This window comes from Neoarius graeffei, chromosome 22 (assembly GCF_027579695.1).
Source record: "Neoarius graeffei isolate fNeoGra1 chromosome 22, fNeoGra1.pri, whole genome shotgun sequence".
Classification (NCBI taxonomy): Eukaryota; Metazoa; Chordata; class Actinopteri; order Siluriformes; family Ariidae; genus Neoarius; species Neoarius graeffei.
In genome coordinates this window covers 48,797,099-48,814,228 of record NC_083590.1, presented here as the reverse complement: position 1 = coordinate 48,814,228, position 17,130 = coordinate 48,797,099, and the positions used below count along the sequence as shown (strand labels likewise).

At 41.5% G+C, this 17,130-nt stretch overlaps 1 protein-coding gene across 8 annotated transcripts in view; it reads left to right on the top strand.

The window, feature by feature from the left end:
- si:dkey-240h12.4 (death-associated protein kinase 2) overlaps positions 1 to 17,130 on the top strand; it is an 85,928-nt gene that overhangs the window by 39,018 nt on the left and 29,780 nt on the right. For all 8 annotated transcript variants that reach the window (XR_009651226.1, XR_009651225.1, XM_060904906.1 and 5 more), the window contains 4 exons: positions 1,666 to 1,804; positions 4,172 to 4,301; positions 9,108 to 9,156; positions 12,666 to 12,692. Coding sequence is in view for 6 of the 8 variants with exons in the window: in XM_060904906.1 (XP_060760889.1) it covers positions 1,666 to 1,804; positions 4,172 to 4,301; positions 9,108 to 9,156; positions 12,666 to 12,692 (345 nt within the window). In the remaining 2 variants the exon portion in view is untranslated. The remainder of the gene's footprint in view (positions 1 to 1,665; positions 1,805 to 4,171; positions 4,302 to 9,107; positions 9,157 to 12,665; positions 12,693 to 17,130) is intronic.

Genomic DNA, 17,130 nt, shown 5'->3' with positions numbered 1-17,130 from the left:
GTCTCTGTGTTAGCCCTGCAATGATTTGGCGACTTGTCCAGGGTGTACCCCGCCTTTCGCCCGTAGTCAGCTGGGATAGGCTCCAGCTTGCCTGCGACCCTGTAGAAGGATAAAGGGGCTAGAGATAATGAGATGAGTTGAGACCTTTCTCATACCCAAGGTCACTTTACAATTATAAGGAAGGGGGGAGAAAAAAGTCCACCAAATAAAGGCCAGGATGTCATTCCAATGGTGTAGCAGCCACAGTCCCACCAAAAGGCGCCACGACGCTGCTGGGCAACACCACCCAGAGCCCCGCACCAAGCACAAAAGCAGTGCCGCACAGAGCACTGGACAGCCCCAATGTTAAAAGAACAATGAGCTCGCTGTAGTCCATAGCGAGGAGCTCAGGCATCACCCATGGTACACCAAGGCCCAAAACTGGGTCCGGAGCACTCAAACAAAAACAAAAAACAAACATCAAACTACACACAAACAAAAAAGAAAAATAAAACGGAAAATAAAATAAAATGCTACGGTGAGAAGCAGCAGCCAGAATGTGCACAGCGTACTCTCAACCGGAAACAGAAATAAAAATGATAATGGCTGAATGGATGTTGATGTTACATCATGCAATACAGATGGTTCTTTCTACGTATTCATATTCATATTCATTCATTAGCTGCTATATATACTCAGCAAAAATAAAAACTTGACAATCATTATTTTTCAAATAGTGTTTAGAAACTTTTCTTGAAAAAGTTCTTGTTGTGATTATGGTTAAATGCATTGTCAAGGGCATTACGTCACACATTCATTCTACTGGTCAGGCCTACGTAGCACGTGCGAGAGCACTGCACGCTAAAATCACGTTTCCACGTGACACAAGTGACGTGACCTATTGATACACGTGCAATTGATCTCACGGTAGCAGAGTAGAGTGTCATCTCAGAAAAACAAGGTTTTATGGTTAATTATTCGTTAATTTGCAATGCCACGACTGTCAAACATTCAGCGTGAACGTGCCATTGGCATGCTGAATACGGGAACATCCGTCACTGACGTTGCGAGGGTTATGGGATGCAGTTGACAGACCATCCATAATCTCCAGACACGTCTCGATCAAACTGGCACCACAGGAACCACTGGAACCCTCCACAGAACTTGCAGGAGCTTGGTGCCATGTTGGTACAAATATGGCGGCGCATTCCCCAAGCTGTGTTCAGACGCATCATCCAATCCATGAGGAGACGTTGTATCGCAGTTGTGAACGCCCATGGAGGACACACCCGATATTGACATGATTTCATTAAGTTGTGACTCACAGTTTTTGATCATGGACATTGTCGTCGCATTTCCGGTGGAACCGATTCCATGACAAACATGATTTGTATGCTATAGCATCTTTAATGACAAGATAATTGAATACAATCGTTATTTCAAACCTATTTTCCAAAATGTTCAAATTATTGACTTTGAAACGAGTGTAAAGTTTTTATTTTTGTTGAGTTTATTAAAGATCCTATTTCTACCAAGACTCCATTGGTTCTGATATAAAAGACTTTTTAATTAAGTATATAAAATACAGAAAATTTCCAGGTCGAATTACCGTTACTTTGATATTTACTGCTTCTCTGATATTAAATTAAGTAATATAAATTCCTTCACTCTTGGTTTTTCTTTCAGTATTCGTGGTGGTGAGCTGTTTGACTTCATCGCTGAGAAGGAGTTTCTGACTGAGACAGACGCAATTGAGTTCCTCAAGCAGATTCTCGAGGGCGTGAACTACATGCACAGCAAACACATTGGCCACTTTGACTTAAAGGTGCTTTGTGATTGATATAACAGGGAAAATGATAGGAAATGTATGAGAGTGAAGAATGTTAGCCAGGCAGGTTTAAGCGGTTGTAAATAAATGTAGGATTTGAACATGCTTACTGAAGAGGCAGAGCCAGAAAACCTTTGGAGGTGTTGTTTAAAAAAAAGTACAATAATAAAGTTTATCATATGGCCCGTACAGACCCACGCACTCTTAATAAAACCATTGGGAAAAGTCATGTGACTGGGTAGATACGGATTTTTGAATCCGGTCCGGAAAAAGCCGTATGCGGCCCTGGACCCATGTCCCTCGCTTCCGCCGTTTTCATTTTGCTCTGAATTGTTACTTTGAAAAATGAGTGACACAACTGAGCACAGTGAAAGTGAATTTTATTATCCAGATGATTTATCAGATACAGATAGACCTAATTGAACAAGCTGAAATTGTCGAAGAAAATGAAAAAAAAAAAAAGCTACTTCCGAGTGAAGAAATTCGATGTAAATAAAACGTGTGTGTTTGTGTGTGATATATCCAATAATGTAATATCAAGGAGTGGCAAAAGTATATGAACTTCTAGGATTAGCAGTTAATATGAAGGTGAATTAGAGTCAGATTTTCAATCAATGGGATGACAATCAGGTGTGAGTGTTCGCCCTGTTTTATTTAAAGAACAGGGATCTATCAAAGTCTGATCTTCACAATGCATGTTTGTGGAAGTGTATCACTGAACGAACAAAATGTTCTGAGAACCTCAGAAAAAGATTTGTTGATGCTCATCGGGCTGGAAAAAGTTACAAAACCATTAAAGAAATTCAAGATCACTGTTGCCCTCTCCAGGAGTAGACGACCAACAAATATCACTCCAAGAGCAAGGAGTGTAATAGTCCGTGAGGTCTCAAAGGAACCCAGGGTAACTTCTTCTAAGCAACTAAAGGCCTCTCTCACATTGGTTAATGTTCATGTTCATGAGTCCATCATCAGGAGAACACTGAACAACAATGGTGTGCATGGCAGGGTTTCAAGAAGAAGCTACTGCTCTCCAAAAAGAACATTGCTGCCTGTCTACAGTTTGTTAAAGATCACGTGGGGACAAGCCAGCAGGCTATTGGGGCAATTTTGTGGACAGATGAGACCAAAATAGGACTTTTTTGCTTAAATGAGAAGCATTATGGGTGGCACAGTGGTGTAGTGGTTAGTGCTGTTGCCTCACAGCAAGAAGGTCTGGGTTTGAGCCCTGTGGCCAGCAAGGGCCTTTCTGTGCGGAGTTTGCATGTTCTCCCCGTGGGTGTGCTCCGGTTTCCCCCACAGTCCAAAGACATGCAGGTTAGGTTAACTGGTGACTCTAAATTGACCATAGGTGTGATGGTTGTCTGTGTCTATGTGTCAGCCCTGTGATGACTTGCCGAGGGTGTACCCCACCTTTTGCCCATAGTCAGCTGGGATAGGCTCCAGCTTGCCTGCGATCCTGTAGAAGGATAAAGCGGCAAGAGATAATGAGATGAGATGAGAAGCATTATGTTTGGAGAAAGGAAAACACTGCATTCCAGCATAAGAACCTTATCCCATCTGTGAAACATGGTGGTGGTAGTATCATGGTTTGGGCCTGTTTTGCTGCATCTCGGCCAGGACGGCTTGCCATCATTGATGGAACAATGAATTCTGAAGGAAAATTTCAGGATGTCTGTCCATGAACTGAATCTCAAGAGAAAGTGGATGATGCGGTAAGACAACGGCCCTGAGGACACAAGTCATTCTACCAAAAATAGTTAAAAAAGAAAAAAATTATTGTTCTGGACTGGCCAAGTCAAAGTCCTGACCTTCATCCAATAGAAAATGTTGTGTGAGCAGTTCATGTGAGGAAACACACCGACATCCCAGAGTTGGAGCTGTTCTATACAGAGGAACATGCTAAAACTCCTCCAAGCTGATGTGCAGGATCTGATCAACAGTTACCTCAAACAGTTACTGCTCCACAAAGGAGTCACAACAACTACTGAAAGCAAAGGTTCACATACTTCTGCCACTCAGTGATGTATAATACTGGATCGTTTTCCTTAATAAATAAACGACAGTATAATTGTCTCATTTGATTAACTGGGTTCTCTTTATCTACTTTTAGGACTCGTGTGAAAATCTGATGAAATTTTAAATCACATTCATGCAGAAATATTGAACATTCAAAAGAGTTCACAAACTTTCAAGCACCACTGTATCGGGTGATTTAACAAAGTACTAAATTTATTATTTCACCTTCTGTGTACAGTTGAAATGAGCAACGTCAGTAAACACTTAACGAAAACCAGGGAAAATAGTTTGAGATTTTTTTTTCTGCATCACTGTTTACATTTTTTTAATGCTCATGTCTTCCCTCAGCCCGAGAACATCATGTTGTCAGATAAGCAGGTCCCCAGTCCTAATATTAAGATCATTGATTTTGGCATGGCCCACTGCTTTCAACAAGGAGAGGAGTATAAGAGCATGGGCGGCACGCCTCAGTATATCGGTAAGTGGTACAGTCTGGTATTAATTGTGCTTAATAGAGTGAACATCTATAAAATACCAAGTGTAGGGTTTGGCGGGTCTGGTAGTCTCCATGGAGATGAGTGAAAGCTCAGGAAGTCACACAGTCAGGGTGAGAGATGAGTGGACAGGAACAGGAAAAGAGAAATGGCTCATGCTTTTCAGTTACGCATCAGTTGGAGATACACAATGACTCAGACAGTGTTCAAAAGAGTGAAATAAAAGAATCTACACTACCGTTCAAAAGTTTGGGGTCACCCAGACAATGTTGTGTTTTCCATGAAAAGTCACACTTTTATTTACCACCATAAGTTGTAAAATGAATAGAAAATATAGTCAAGACATTTTTCTGGCCATTTTGAGCATTTAATCGACCCCACAAATGTGATGCTCCAGAAACTCAATCTGCTCAAAGGAAGGTCAGTTTTATAGCTTCTCTAAAGAGCTCAACTGTTTTCAGCTGTGCTAACATGATTGTACAAGGGTTTTCTAATCATCCATTAGCCTTCTGAGGCAATGAGCAAACACATTGTACCATTAGAACACTGGAGTGAGAGTTGCTGGAAATGGGCCTCTATACACCTATTGCACCAAAAACCAGACATTTGCAGCTAGAATAGTCATTTACCACATTAGCAATGTATAGAGTGGATTTCTGATTAGTTTAAAGTGATCTTCGTTGAAAAGAACAGTGCTTTTCTTTCAAAAATAAGGACATTTCAAAGTGACCCCAAACTTTTGAATGCTAGTGTATGTATAGTAGACATATTGATCGCAATGAGTGGATGGATGGATCGTTTTCTATCAGCAAAGATATCTGTTAGCTAGGATAATCTTCAGCGATGATCTGAGTTCAACATAAAAAGGAACCTCTGCTGTTGTTTCTGCATTTTAATATTTTCGTTATCCAGAGCTGAAGGTTAAACAGAGGTGATGTGATAATGAAAGAGTGTGTGCTGGAATATTAATCAGCATGATAAGGTTGTTGTTGCTGTAGCTGAGTGTAGAGTGTCTCACTGAGTGTGTTGGCACATTATATTTGGTTAAAAATTGATGAACAAGCTAAAGCTTTAGCCATTATATGAGGCTTCTATAACACGGTGGAGAAGGGGGTGTAATGGTTAGAGAAACAGCTTTGAGACCCAAAGGTTGCTGGTTTGATTCCCTGGGCCAGCAGGACTGGCTTAAGTGCTCTTAAACAAGGTGCTTAATCCCCAACTGTTCTGGTAAGACTGGTGGTGTACCTTATGTCTAATTAGCCAAAGAAAATCTGATGATGTAATTAGCAGTTTGAGCACTGAACCCAACCTTTAATTCAATTTAAAAAAATTACACAGTGCTGATAATTCAGAAATTACTATTTTAGGGCTCTGTGTTGGAGTTGGTGAGTGGGTTTTTTTTTTTTGTGGTAATTTGTGGTAGACATTCATTTTCTGTAAATCAGCTCTGTCTTGTAAAGGTACACATGAAACTAAATAGCACAGGATAGTTAAGACTGTACAGAGGACTGTGGAGACTGGGCTAAGTTACCAAATCTGGACATAGTTTATGCTAATCACGGGCGATTGCTCTAAGACAACGAGGGAGGCTCAGCCTCCTCTAAAAATGACGAACATCGTGTAGGATGAATTGCGCTAGGCTTATGTTATAGCTGACCTTATAACATTGCTATTTCAGATCCAGAATCATAGAAATATATGTGCTCAACCCAACTACAGTGCGAAATCATTCCGTTATAACTTTCCCCAGTTCGCCTAATGTGTGCGTGAGTTTTTCCCTCTCGTGACAGCGCGATGCAGCCCAGCCTCAGTGGACTTCAATGGCATTTGGGAGCTCTGCGCTTTTCAATCTCAAAATGCAAGACGGTTATTGGACAAATACTGCGAAAACGCCCGCCCACGGAGTCTCACGGACTCCCAGCCTCAGTGGACTTCAATGGCATTTGGGAGCTATGCGCTTTTCAATATCAAAATGCAAGACGATTATTGGACAAATACTGCGAAAACGTCCTCCCACGGACTCCCAGCCTCACAGTGGGAGGGACATGGCAAAGCTTTCCGTGAGGAGACTGGTGATTGGTGAAAGCGGCCGGATATTTTCTTTGATTGACAGCTTGTTTCAAATATAGACAGGCAGCGGTGAATCTCAGTTCAGTCCCATGCAGATTCGCAAGTGCTGTGGTGTATTGTAAGAGATCAGCTTACATTTCGGTTTCATTCATTACATACGGTTTCTACCAGCTTTTTTAGTTTGTATATATTTTCATTGTAAATAAAGTGTAAATATAGTGTTGTCAAGTTTGCTATCTTAGTTCCAGAAATTTTGTTTATTTGAGTAACTGAACTTGAACTTGAGGGGGCTAGTCAGCTAGCAAGAAAGCTGCGCACAGATGCCAAGCATTGTTGATTTAATTTTGGCGAAGCCATTTGCCAGTCTTCCTTTCGAGGAAAAAATTAAAATTAAAGAGCAGGGTAGACCAACGCCTCAAATTGACTTGGTGAAAAAGGTAGGGAATAATACTCGTTCCTTTCAGCTCTCCTGGTACGAGAAAGTGAATTGGCTAACAGCAAGTGACCCACATCAACAACAGTAAATAGGCTACTTTAGTAATATTTCATGGATGGACCAAAAATATAGAATCTATTTAAAATGTTTATGCTGAGTATATTATATTGGAATATATATTTTTCTGGATATGAATTAAACACAGCTACAATTTGGAAAACATTTTTAAACAAAAACACAGCCGAGAACATTTCACACTACAGACCTGGATTAAAATTGAAGGGTTATCAAAATTGTCAATAAAACATCTCATCTCATCTCATTATCTCTAGCCGCTTTATCCTGTTCTACAGGGTCACAGGCAAGCTGGAGCCTATCCAAGCTGACTACGGGCAAAAGGCGGGGTACACCCTGGACAAGTCGCCAGGTCATCACAGGGCTGACACATAGACACAGATAACCATTCACACCTACGGTCAATTTAGAGTCACCAGTTAACCTAACCTGCATGTCTTTGGACTGTGGGGGAAACCGGAGCACCCAGAGGAAACCCACATGGACAACATGCAAACTCCGCACAGAAAGGCCCTCGCCAGCCACGGGGCTCGAACCCAGAACCTTCTTGCTGTGAGACGACAGCACTAACCACTACACCACCGTGCCGCCTGCCACAATTTTAAAATATAAAATGTTAAAATATACCCCTCCCCCCCCAACACCACCATCGTGTATATTGGACAGTAGGCTAATGGGCCAAAAGAACCTGTTATTTCACAGTTTGTGACCCTGCCAACAATCAGCCAGATCAGAGGCAAGAGTATGGGCAAAATTGATGTGTTTTTTCTTTTAAAACCTGGAAATATTGTAACCGACCAGCCTCCCCTGTTTGAAAGACTACCAGCCGCCACTGATGCTAACCGTATATGTAAGAGGGCTAACGACATTATTAAGGACTCAACACACCCAGGTCATAAACTGTTTGTCCACTCCCATCGAGCAAAAGATACAGGACCATCAGAACACACACAAATAGACTGAGGAACAGCTTATTCCCCACAGCTGTAGCCTCCATCAACCCCCCCCCACACACACACACACAAGCTGCTGCTAACGCACTGATCACTTTACATTCAGGACTGTACATACAGTTATTACAATCTGTGCAATATCTGCTTACACTGCACTTTATTTTACTGACTAGATCACTTTACACATAGGTACGTAAATACACCTGGTACAATTGTGCTATTTCCGCCTACACTGCAATTCCCCCACTTACTTTATCCATCCATTATCTGTAGTCGCTTATCCTGTTCTACAGGGTCGCAGGCAAGCTGGAGCCTATCCCAGCTGACTACGGGCGAAAGGCAGGGTACACCCTGGACAAGTCGCCAGGTCATCACAGGGCTGACACATAGACACAGACAACCATTCACACTCACATTCACACCTACGGTCAATTTAGAGTCACCAGTTAACCTAACCTGCATGTCTTTGGACTGTGGGGGAAACCGGAGCACCCGGAGGAAACCCACGCGGACACGGGGAGAACCTGCAAACTCCACACAGAAAGGCCCCCGTCAGCCACTGAGCTCAAACCCAGAACCTTCTTGCTGTGAGGCGACAGCGCTAACCACTTTTTTTTACCTCTGTCTGTATCTCTGTATTTCCGTCCATCCGAAACACCCTTTTTCTCAGCAGCCACAAATCATAGCCACTTCGTACCAAACTTCAGCTTGGGGTTCTATACCGTGTATACCGTTTTCAGGTCTGTCGCACATCGAATTCCTGTTTACCGACAATGTATTTACGAAACATATAGCGTGGATTTACAACATTTTCGCAACACTTTTCTCAGCAACAACAAATCACAACTGCTTGATATTTGGTAACAAGCTTCAGCTTGGGGTTCTATACGGTGTATACTGTTTTCAGGACTGTCGCCTATCAACTTCCTGTTCACCGACTGAATGTATTTACGAAACATATAACATGGATTTTGATGCTATTTATAGAAGCAAAATGCTATTTCAAAATGACAGTTTACCAGGATGTTATTTGGGGAAAACACTGCTCTTTATTTACTTGTTTCAGGGTTAACTATATAAAGTCAACATTATAATAATAAGTGTCCTATTCCTTCGATTGCTTGCATTCTGATGTAAGCGAGAGCAGGGAGGGATACGTAAGTGAGCAGTAGCTCACAGCTGATCTTGTCTTAAACTAAAAGGTATTTTGCGTTTTTTCTGCATTTAATTTTGTTTCTTTTTATTTCTCCTTTCAGCACCTGAGATCATCAAGTATGAACCTCTGAGCACAGCAGCTGATATGTGGTATGTACATGTACATACATGCACAGTGACACACACACACATATACAGTGGGGCAAAAAAGTATTTAGCCAGTCACCAATTGTGCAAGTTCTCCCACTTAACCCTTTGATGCAAAACATATGCACACCCCTTCTAATTCATTTTCCAGGTTATTTCATGCTGACTGAGTTTTTCTTTGCTCTGTCTTTTGAAATCAATTTATTTTATGATTGAATATTCCAAGTATTCTTTAAATATCTTGTTTTTAATTACCACAAATCATTAATTTAATTTTTTCTTTCCTACTTTATGAACAAAAATACTTTTTATATTACTACACACGGGTCATCCAAGTGTGATTTAAAATTAAGTGTCTTAATACTATAATAATAATTTGTTTCAAGTAATTACTTTAGCAGTGAATGGGGCCAGTTATTTATTTATTAACTATGTAGTTAGCTAAGCCAACTACAATAAAATTAGCTAACTAAAGTAGAATATGTCAACAGCTCGGTAGCTAATAGTAATTACTTGTAACTTTCTGACAAGTAATCTACTCACTCTCAAGGGAACCTAAACATAATCCATTTTTTTCTAAGGTAATGTTAGAACAATTGAAAAACGTTACTTCCATGTATTAGATGGGCAAAGGGCGCTGTGCTGAGCTGTGAAATGTCCGACACAAGCACAATTCACAGTTCCCACCAAACGCTGGAGTAAATGCATGCGGGTCGGTTCTGACCCATGTGTGTAAACTTGATGTAGAATTACAAAAGCTGTGCTTGTTCATAACTTAAGAAAGGAAAAATAAAAATGATTATTTGTGCTAAACAAAAACAAGATATTTACTGCATATTTGGAAAAGTAAATGACAAAATTAATTTATTTCAAAAGTATATCATAGAAACACTCAGCCGTACATGAAATAACCTGGAAAATGAATGCAGGTCGTTTTTGACCCATGTTGTGCATTAGAAGGGTAGTGATACAAAAAGGGTTTTTATTCAAAAAGTAAGAAAGGAAAAAATAAAATAAGGATGTATGATGATCAAAAACAAGTTAATTGAGGAATACCTTGAATACTGAATGATGGAATTAATTTATTGCAAAGATATAGAAGATAAAAACTCAGCCGGGTCACTTTTGACCCATGTTTTGCATCAAAGGGTTAAAAAGATGAGAGAGGCCTGTAATTTTCATCATAGGTATACCTCAACTATGAGAGACAAAATGAGAAAAAAAATCCAGAAAATCACATTGTCTGATTTTTAAAGAATTTCTCATCTCATCTCCTCTAGCCGCTTTATCCTTCTACAGGGTCGCAGGCAAGCTGGAGCCTATCCCAGCTGACTACGGGCGAAAGGCGGGGTACACCCTGGACAAGTCGCCAGGTCATCACAGGGCTGACACATAGACACAGACAACCATTCACACTCACATTCACACCTACGGTCACACCTACGGTCAATTTAGAGTCACCAGTTAACCTAACCTGCATGTCTTTGGACTGTGGGGGAAACCGGAGCACCCGGAGGAAACCCACACGGACACGGGGAGAACATGCAGACTCCACACAGAAAGGCCCTCGCCGGCCCCGGGGCTCGAACCCAGGACCTTCTTGCTGTGAGGCGACAGCGCTAACCACTACACCACCGTGCCGCCCTTTTAAAGAATTTATTTGCAAATTATGGTGGAAAATAAGTATTTGGTCAATAACAAAAGTTCATCTCAATACTTTGTTATATACCCTTTGTTGGCAATGACAGAGGTCAAACGTTTTCTGTAAGTCTTCACAAGGTTTTCACACACTGTTGCTGGTATTTTGGCCCATTCCTCCATGCAGATCTCCTCTAGAGCAGTGATGTTTTGGGGCTGTCGCTGGGCAACACGGTCTTTCAACTCCCTCCAAAGATTTTCTATGGGGTTGAGATCTGGAGACTGGCTAGGCCACTCCAGGACCTTGAAATGCTTCTTACGAAGCCACTCCTTCGTTGCCCAGGCGGTGTGTTTGGGATCATTGTCATGCTGAAAGACCCAGCCACGTTTCATCTTCAATGCCCTTGCTGATGGAAGGAGGTTTTCACTCAAAATCTCACGATACATGGCCCCATTCATTCTTTCCTTTACACGGATCAGTCGTCCTGATCCCTTTGCAGAAAAACAGCCCCAAAGCATGATGTTTCCACCCCCATGCTTCACAGTAGATATGGTGTTCTTTGGATCCAACTCAGCATTCTTTCTCCTCCAAACACGACAAGTTGAGTTTTTACCAAAAGGTTCTATTTTGGTTTCATCTGACCATATGACATTCTCCCAATCCTCTTCTGGATCATCCAAATGCTCTCTAGCAAACTTCAGACGGGCCTGGACATGTACTGGCTTAAGCAGGGGGACACATCTGGCACTGCAGGATTTGAGTCCCTGGCGGCGTAGTGTGTTACTGATGGTAGCCTTTGTTACTTTGGTCCCAGCTCTCTGCAGGTCATTCACTAGGTCCCCCCGTGTGGTTCTGGGATTTTTGCTCACCGTTCTTGTGATCATTTTGACCCCACGGGGTGAGATCTTGCGTGGAGCCCCAGATCGAGGGAGATTATCAGTGGTCTTGTATGTCTTCCATTTTCTAATAATTGCTACCACAGTTGATGTCTTCACACCAAGCTGCTTACCTATTGCAGATTCAGTCTTCTCAGCCTGGTGCAGGTCTACAATTTTGTTTCTGGTGTCCTTTGACAGCTCTTTGGTCTTGGCCATAGTGGAGTTTGGAGTGTGACTGTTTGAGGTTGTGGACAGGTGTCTTTTATACTGATAACGAGTTCAAACAGGTGCCATTAATACAGGTAACGAGTGGAGGACAGAGGAGCCTCTTAAAGAAGAAGTTACAGGTCTGTGAGAGCCAGAAATCTTGTTTGTTTGTAGGTGACCAAATACTTATTTTACAGAGGAATTTACCAATTAATTCATTAAAAATCCTACAATGTGATTTCCTGGATTCTTTCCCCCCATTCTGTCTCTCATAGTTGAAGTGTACCTATGATGAAAATTACAGGCCTCTCTCATCTTTTTAAGTGGGAGAACTTGCACAATTGGTGGCTGACTAAATACTTTTTTGCCCCACTGTACATACATGTCGAAGGGTGCATATTTGACATGTTGAATCCTGACCACAGGATTCTGTACAAAGATGCCTGACTTTGCCTGACAGATTTCTGGCTCTCACAGTCATTTACACTTCGTGTGCAGTTAAGAGCAGTTAGGGCCTTTTGTAAAACAACTCTGCTACTTATTTCTCAGCACTACACACATGTATGATGAGAAACAGCAGAGTTGCATGTTCACTGTTTCGGTTGCAAAGGGAAGTGAAGTCAAAACCCTGCGTTTGGTTATGATGCTGGGCAGAAACTGTAAGCAAGCTGAGTTTAGAGTATTGTATATGGTTCACTTCTTTAGTGCTGTTTTTGTGGAATTGTCTGTTACATAACTGGGGGTGTGACAAGTGAAAGAATTTTCTCTGCTATGTTTCTTTTCCTTAGGAGCATTGGTGTCATCACCTATATCCTGTAAGTACTTCTGTTCCTCTTCTGACTCATGCTTTTCAAAACACCCACAGGTCAATCTGAATTGCTCAAATCCTCATTTTAAGACTAAGCAGGTTATTCATTTCAATGTCCATGTCAGTGTTGCTGAGTCATAAAAAACAAACAAACATGTAGTCTCACTCAGTTTGAAAATGGGATTGACGCATCCCTGAAAAATAATAGCAAAAATCAGTTAAAAAGTCAGAACTGTTTAGTGGCAAACAGGAATATAATTGGCAAGATAGATTCAGGCAACTGTAATACTGTCAGTAAACCTGCTGAAACTGTCCCAACTAGAAACATGGAGACCATGGACTACACTCCCCAAAACTCACAGCGCCTTCTGTCTCCAGACTGTTGAACTCAGCTGTCACTCATCATCCTAATTAGTCCCCCTGCCTATATAAACCTCTCTCTCACACTACTCCAACGCGAAGTATTGTTTTGCTCTCATCAGTTCATAACAAGCCTTGTTGTTTCTACTGACTCTCGTTATTCTGACTCTTGCATCTCTCTTTTCTATTTACGCTCTTTGTCATTCCCCCTTAACATTGTTTGCCGATTGCCCAACCCTTGCTTGTTCTACAACTCTGATTCTCGTCTCACGTTTTGCCTCCGTCACTGTTTGCTCCTCGTTAATCTTCTACACATACATCCGTAAGTGCCTGCACCGTGACAAATACCCTACAGGGCAAAAAGCAGGAGCAGAAAGTTCAAGAAGGATCTATAACTGCTCATACAGTAATAGGAGAGGTAAGTTCAGAAAACAGTGACACGACTTCGCAAGGGGTCCTATCTATAGTGTCTTGCAAAAGTATTCATCCCCCTTGGTGTTTGTCCTGTTTTGTCACATTACAAGCTGGAATTAAAATGGATTTTGGGGGTTAGCACCATTTGATTTACACAACATGCCTACAACTTTAAAAGTGCACATTGTTGTTTTTTATTGTGACACAAACATGAAAAAAAAAAACAGAAATCTGGACTGTGCATAGGTATTCACCCCCCCAAAAAAGTCAATACTTTGTAGAGCCACCTTTTGCTGCAATTACAGCTGCAAGTCTCTTGGGATATGTCTCTATTAGCTTAGCACATCTAGCCACTGGGATTGTTGCCCATTCCCTAAGGCAAAACTGCTCCAATTCCTTCAAGTTAGATGGGTTGCGTTGGTGTACAGCAATCTTGAAGTTATGCCACAGATTCCCAATTGGATTGAGGTCTGGGCTTTGATTAGGCCATTCCAAGACATTTAAATGTTTCTCTTTAAATCACTCCAATGTAGCTTTAGCAGTATGTTCCATGTCATTGTCCTGCTGGAACATGAACCTTCGTCCCAGTCTCAAACCTCTGGCTGACTCAAACAGGTTTTCCTCCAGAATTGCCCTGTATTAAGTGCCATCCATCTTTCCTTCAGTCCTGACCAGCTTTCCTGTCCCTGCAGATGAAAAATATCCCCACAGCATGATGCTGCCACCACCATGCTTCACTGTAGGAATGGTGTTCTCAGGGTGTTGGGTTTGCACCACACATGGCCTTTCCCATGATGGCCAAAAAGATCAATTTTAGTCTCATTTGACCAGAAAATCATCTTCCATGTATTTGGGGAGTCTGCCACATGCTGTTGGGCAAACTCCAAATGCGTTTTCTTAAGCAATGACTTTTTTTCTGGCCACTCTTCCATAAAGTCCCACTCTGTGGAGTGTACAGCTTAAAGTGGTCCTATGGACAGATACTCCCATCTCTGCTGTGGATCTTTGCAGCTCATTCAGTGTTATCTTTGGTGTCTTTGTTGCATCTCTGATTAATGCCCTCCTTGCCCGGGCTGTGAGTTTTGGTGGGCGGCCTTCTCTTGTCAGGTTTGTAGTGGTTTGTAGTGATTCTTTCCATTTTGCTATAATGGATTTAATGGTGCTCCGTGGGATATTCAAAGTTTGGGATATTTTTTATGACCCAACCCTGATCTATACTTCTCCACAACTTTGTCTCTGACCTGTTTGGAGGCTCCTTGGTTTTCATGTTGCTTTTTTAGTCATGTTGCAGAGTCAGGGTCCTTCCAGAATAGGTTGATTTATAGACATCATGTGACACTTTGATTGCACACAGGTGGAGCTTAATCAACTAATTACGTGACTTATGAAGTGAATTGGTTGGACCAGCTCTTATTTAAGGGTTTCATATGAAAGGGGGTGACTACCTATGCACGCTCCAGATTTCTGTGTTTTTCATATTAATTATTGTTTGTGTCACAATAAAACAACAATTTGCACCTTTAAAGTGGTAGGCGTTGTGTAAATCAAATGGTGCTAACCCTCCAAAAATCCATTTTAATTCCAGATTATAATGCGACAAAACAGGACAAACACCAAGGAGGATGAATACTTTTGCAAGACACTGTAACAGGCAGACTAATGCTGCCTTCAAGGTGAAGTTGCAACTTACGGTACACTTCCTCACCTAAAATCCACTGAAAATGCCCCCTCAACTTATAATTTCAGTTCGTCTATTTGGGGTCGTCTTCTCACTTCCCAGTTCCTTCCCCGTTTACTTCCCATTCACACTGTGAAGAATGTAAAGTCCCCCTTCTTTACTTTTAAATGAGTTTATAGCAGAATTGGCTATAGATCAGTTAATATACACACAGTATTTGGTTAAATATATAACATTGGCTATACTAATCACAATATTGAGAAGGTAATCATGAACATTAGTTATTGCTCACGTTAGCTGCATCACTCATTGCTACTCAAGCTACTCGCTATTGTCCATCATTTCTGCCGTTTTGCAATTTCATTCTGTAATTTTGTATGAATGTTTAAAGTTTACAATAGTAGGAAGCCATGGAGCCTTTATTTTTCACACATACACTCAAGCACACAGTGAAAATTCCTCCTCTGCATTAAATCCATCTGATGCAATGAACACACACAAATGAGCAATGAGCACACACACTCATACCCAAAGCAGTGGACAGCAATGCTACAGTGCCCAGGAAGCAGTTGGGGGTTAGGTGCCCTTGCTCAAGGGAACTTCAGCCCAACCCCAGTCCATGGCTGCCCTATGATAACCTAACTGCATGTTTTTTAACTGTGGAGGAAACCCACACAGACATGGGGAGAACATGCAAACTTCACCCAGAAAGGCCCCCATCAGCCACTGGGCTTGAACCCAGAACCTTCTTGCTGTGAGGTGACAGTGCTAACCACTACACTACTGTGCTGCCAAACAGTAGAACAGTACCAGTAGTCATTCAGGCCTGTAACTGTAAAAGTACATTTCAACACGGGCGATTGCTCTAAGACAACGAGGGAGGCTCAGCCTCCTCTAAAAATGACGAACATCGTGTAGGATGAATTGCGCTAGGCTTATGTTATAGCCGACCTTATAACATTGCTATTTCAGATCCAGAATCATAGAAATATATGTGCTCAACCCAACTACAGTGCGAAATCATTCCGTTATAACTTTCCCCAGTTCGCCTAATGTGTGCGTGAGTTTTTCCCCCTCGTGACAACGCGATGCAGCCCAGCCTCAGTGGACTTCAGTGGCATTTGGGAGCTATGCGCTTTTCAATATCAAAATGCAAGATGATTATTGGACAAATACTGCGAAAACGCCCACCCACGGACTCCCAGCCTCACAGTGGGAGGGACATGGCAAAGCTTTCCACGAGGAGACTGGTGATTGGTGAAAGCGGCCGGATATTTTCTTTGATTGACAGCTCGTTTCAAATATAGACAGGCAGCGGTGAATTTCAGTTCAGTCCCATGCAGATTTGCAAGTGCTATGGTGTATTGTAAGAGATCAGCTTACATTTTGATTTCATTCATTACATACGGTTTCTACCAGCTTTTTTAGTTTGTATATATTTTCATTGTAAATAAAGTGTAAATATAGTGTTGTCAAGTTTGCTATCTTAGTTCCAGAAATTTCGTTTATTTGAGTAACTGAACTTGAACTTGAGGGGGCTAGTCAGCTAGCAAGAAAGCTGCGTATGGATGCCAAGCATTGCTGATTTAATTTTGGCGAAGCCATTTGCCAGTCTTCCTTTTGAGGAAAAAATTAAAATTAAAGAGCAGGGTAGACCAACGCCTCAAATTGACTTGGTGAAAAAGGTAGGGAATAATACTCGTTCCTTTCAGCTCTCCTGGTATGAGAAAGTGAATTGGCTAACAGCAAGTGACCCACATCAACAACAGTAAATAGGCTACTTTAGTAATATGTCATGGATGGACCAAAAATATAGAAACTATTTAAAATGTTTATGCTGAGCATATTATATTGGAATATATATTTCTCTGGATATGAATTAAACACAGCTACAATTTGGAAAACATTTTAAACAAAAACACAGCCGAGAACATTTCACACTACAGACCTGGATTAAAAGTGAAGGGTTATCAAAATTGTCAATAAAACATCT